This window comes from Frankliniella occidentalis, unplaced genomic scaffold (assembly GCF_000697945.3).
Source record: "Frankliniella occidentalis isolate FOCC.00 unplaced genomic scaffold, Focc_3.1 Scaffold30, whole genome shotgun sequence".
NCBI classification, from domain to species: domain Eukaryota; kingdom Metazoa; phylum Arthropoda; class Insecta; order Thysanoptera; family Thripidae; genus Frankliniella; species Frankliniella occidentalis.
The window spans coordinates 1,268,033-1,271,506 of NW_026267160.1; the positions used below are offsets into that span (position 1 = coordinate 1,268,033).

General features: G+C 62.0%; 1 protein-coding gene across 1 annotated transcript in view; it reads right to left on the reverse strand.

Annotated features, from left to right (window-relative positions):
- The window catches only part of LOC113208177 (uncharacterized), a 13,566-nt gene extending 10,609 nt beyond the window's left edge, over positions 1-2,957 (reverse strand). The window contains exon 1 of the mRNA XM_026425067.2: positions 2,719-2,957. Coding sequence (XP_026280852.2) covers positions 2,719-2,753 — 35 coding nt within the window. The 5' untranslated portion in view covers positions 2,754-2,957. The remainder of the gene's footprint in view (positions 1-2,718) is intronic.
- Positions 2,958-3,474: the final 517 nt, after the last annotated feature.

Sequence of the window (3,474 nt, forward strand, 5' to 3'; positions counted from 1 at the left end):
AAAGAGAACGTGCGGATGAGAGACAGCGGGCGACGGGTCAACGCCTCCTATGCCCTTACAGGTTACAGGACCAGAAATATAAAACACGGCCTATGGGATGGCCTGGTCCTCCACTGTGAGGTAAACAATCCTCCTGCCGGACCTGGAGGGCGCCAACCTCGGAGATAGGACGGCGCACGTGACCAGAGCGAGCAGAGTGACCGACGGCGCCGGCATAGGAGGGTGGCGGCCGCGAGGGCCAGTCCTGGTTAACGCGTGCGTATGAGTGCGAGTGAGTGGCCGTGCGGCGTGCGGTGCGTCACGCAGCGAGGGCAGCGCGGGCCCTGACGTCAATACGACTGCATACTAGCCCCGCGCCACTCACCGCCCCAGCCAGCCCCGCCCCGCCCCGCGCCGGCTCAAGCCGCACTCCAGTGCACCACCTGACAACAAGACTCTGAGCTGGGGCGGACGTGCTGGGCATGCCGGGCAGACTCGCCCTCCCCATACACCTGGACAGGAGCCCCCGCCTGCCGACTGCTACTCCTGGTCGGCGGTGACGTCAATGCGAGCGAAGTGGCGTCGCCTGCCGGAGAGACTGGAGAGTCAGGTTGGAGAGGCTTGAGCTGCCGGCTGGAGCGACAGCAGGAGTGGCGCCTTGTGCCACCAACAGTCCCCCATGTGTTGGCTGGCGGCCAACCCCGGCAGGGCTTTGGACCCGCGGTGGCGCTACTGGGCTCGGTGTCGCATGGCGCCTGGGAGGAGGGGCTATGGCTATACAGCTACTGCAGACCGACCCGCCTGGACCGCCGGCCGGCTCCAGCAGCCGGTAGTCACGTAGCACGCGAGGGCGTTGCGACACCTGCGAGCAACTCACACACACGCGCGCACACACACACACGCACACCTCCCGTGGCTTGTCTCGGCGGACAAACACATCCACATCCCCGGGGCACGTCAGATGGGTCCTGCGGGTCCCCTCAGGTCCCCGCGCCCCTCTGGACCGGCTGTAACGTCCGGTGACCCTGCGGTGCTGTCCAGTCGCTGCGCCCCCCCCCCCTCCAGTCGTGTCGTGGGTATAAATCTCCGAGTGCCCTCCGCGCTCCCAGGCGCCCAGGTGCCGACGGGGCCTTCAGGGCTGCTGGCGGGCGGATCTGCCCTGCCCTCGGCCCTGCCCCAGCAGCCGCAGTGCGCTGCTCTGTTCCCGGAGGACTCCGCGCCTCCGGGCCGGGCCCGACCATGCCCGACTCGGCCCGGCTCTGCTCGGCTCGGCTCCGCGGAGTCTGAAGGTTCCGCGCGCCGCTGCGGCCGTCTCATGCTTTGGCCTTGCGAACAATAATAGCATCTCTTTGCCTGGAGGGAACCGGCGGCCACTCCGCTGTGAGGATGCACAGCTCATCACGCGAGTGAACACATGTCCTCGCCCGGCGGGGCGTGGTGGGGCGGGGCGAGGCGTAGCAGTGCGTGGTCAGGGGAGCTTGCGCCTGAGAGTAGGCAACCCACATAGCAGCTCACCGCCCGTCAGGTCCGGCAGAGACATACAACCGCCCCTCTTTTCGGGAGTGGTGGGACGTGGCGTGGTCGGATATTCGGGATCAGCCATAAAGCACGTCCGTCATTCGCCCTATGCAAGGTCTCATAGCGCCTGGTAGGTAGGCAACATCTTACCTGCAGTGCATACGTGTACTGCGGGGGGGCCTACACCCCGGAACGCAGGCGCCGAGCTCCGGTAAAGTCAAAGATGGCTAATCCTTTTTCGCTCTAATCCTACTGCTCGCAAAGGATTCATCATAACTCCAGCCGGATCTTACTGTCTTTCTCCTTTTCTCGGTCTACACTCTTAAAAAAATGAAATAAAAAATTGTCTAATAATTGCCATCTAGTCGTTTTCCAAACCGGAATACCAAGGAAACGGGGTTGGCGACACCAAACCAACCAACCCGTGCCACCCAGGCCGGCAGCCGCTCGTGTGCGGTGCATCCTCTTCCTGACGATACGACCCCATCCCATGCTCCCATCCCTGGCCCGGCGCCAAGTACAGCCGCGCCCGCCTCGCGCATCTGGCCGTGCACGCTGAGGTCGCGAGGCTGAGCCGAGGCACAGAGGAGCGGCGGTATTGAGGCACTGAGGCTTCGGAGAGCGCCCGCCCCGCCCCGCCCAGCCGTTGCCTTACAGCCCGATGTAATAAACTGCCCGGACTTCTTTGTCCCTGCAGCAGCAGTGGGCCGTACGACAGAGCAAGCTTCCCTGCAAAGTGGGGCAGCACGACGCACGGCTCACACACGGGCAAAGGCAGCAGAAAAGGTCTCGCCTCACCTTCGTCTCACTCGAAACTGGAATCGGTTCAAATCAGATACCCGCGCGACCTTCAGGGACGGAGTCAGGACGGAGTGAGTCGGCTTCTTGTTTGTCCGAAGGGATTCCGGACCTGTGCGGTTGGAGCCTGGGCCGCCGCCGTCCAAGACTCCAGCCGCGCCGCAAAAAAAGAGTGCGGAAGATTTGATGGACCGCTCCGTGACCGCCGCTTCGGCTCTTCCTTGACGATAACAAGTTCGCGAGTACAAGTCACTGACACGACGAGATAAACTTGAACAATATTGGGAAAGGAGAGATTAGTTCTCCAAGCCTATGTGTGACGAGTCAACGGACACGACTCCTTCAAGTGAGATAGTTTTGTCACTTCAGAAGTTTATCTTGATCCTGCTTGCTCTTGCTCTTATCTTTCCACACACGACTTACCTGTCGGGGGCGTACAACAACGTGTGGCGGTGCATCTCTGGGGCCGCTGTTCCGCGGCGAGATATGGTGCTCAGTGTTGCAGGTCCCGCGGGGGACGCTCGGCAGGGGGTGGCGCGCGCGGGGGGGCTTTCAGCAGCAGTGGACGCAGGTGTCTGATCCGGCGCGTGTGTCCGACGCACTCATCGCACGATAGAATGAGACGGAGTGACCAACAACGCGCCGTCCTAAGCGTCCCGAGCGGGCTGCAGCCCCGCGAGCCCCGCGGCGTGGAGGGAGGGGCGCGCGGGACCTCTCCGGCGGCCGCTCCCTCCAGCTCCAGAGGCACCGGCGGCAACAACTTAGCCTGGAGGATGCAGCAACTCGGCGTTTGTTCCAGAAGGCGTTATGCGAGCAAGGCGGGGCGAGGTGTCGTCTTGTGCTGGGACTTTGCGCCATCGCCCACGCCCCTTCTACCCCTCACGACTGCACCCTTTGGTGGTCACCACTTGTGGGGCTCATTTCCAGGATGTCCAGTATACCGCGTGGCTCCGCGAAATGGTCGGTGGTAGCTGCTATAGGTACCATAATTATCAGTTTACGAGCGCAACAATGGTCCATAAACCATGCTACGGATTGATGCTCTTGAAAAAAGGCCAGCAATGATACACCTCAAAAATCATTTGTCTTACAAACCGCGGACTGTTCCACGTTGCGGATTACCTGAGTGTGATTAGCGCAAAATGTAAAGAGAATCCTTTGGTCCGTCATCACTGCTGT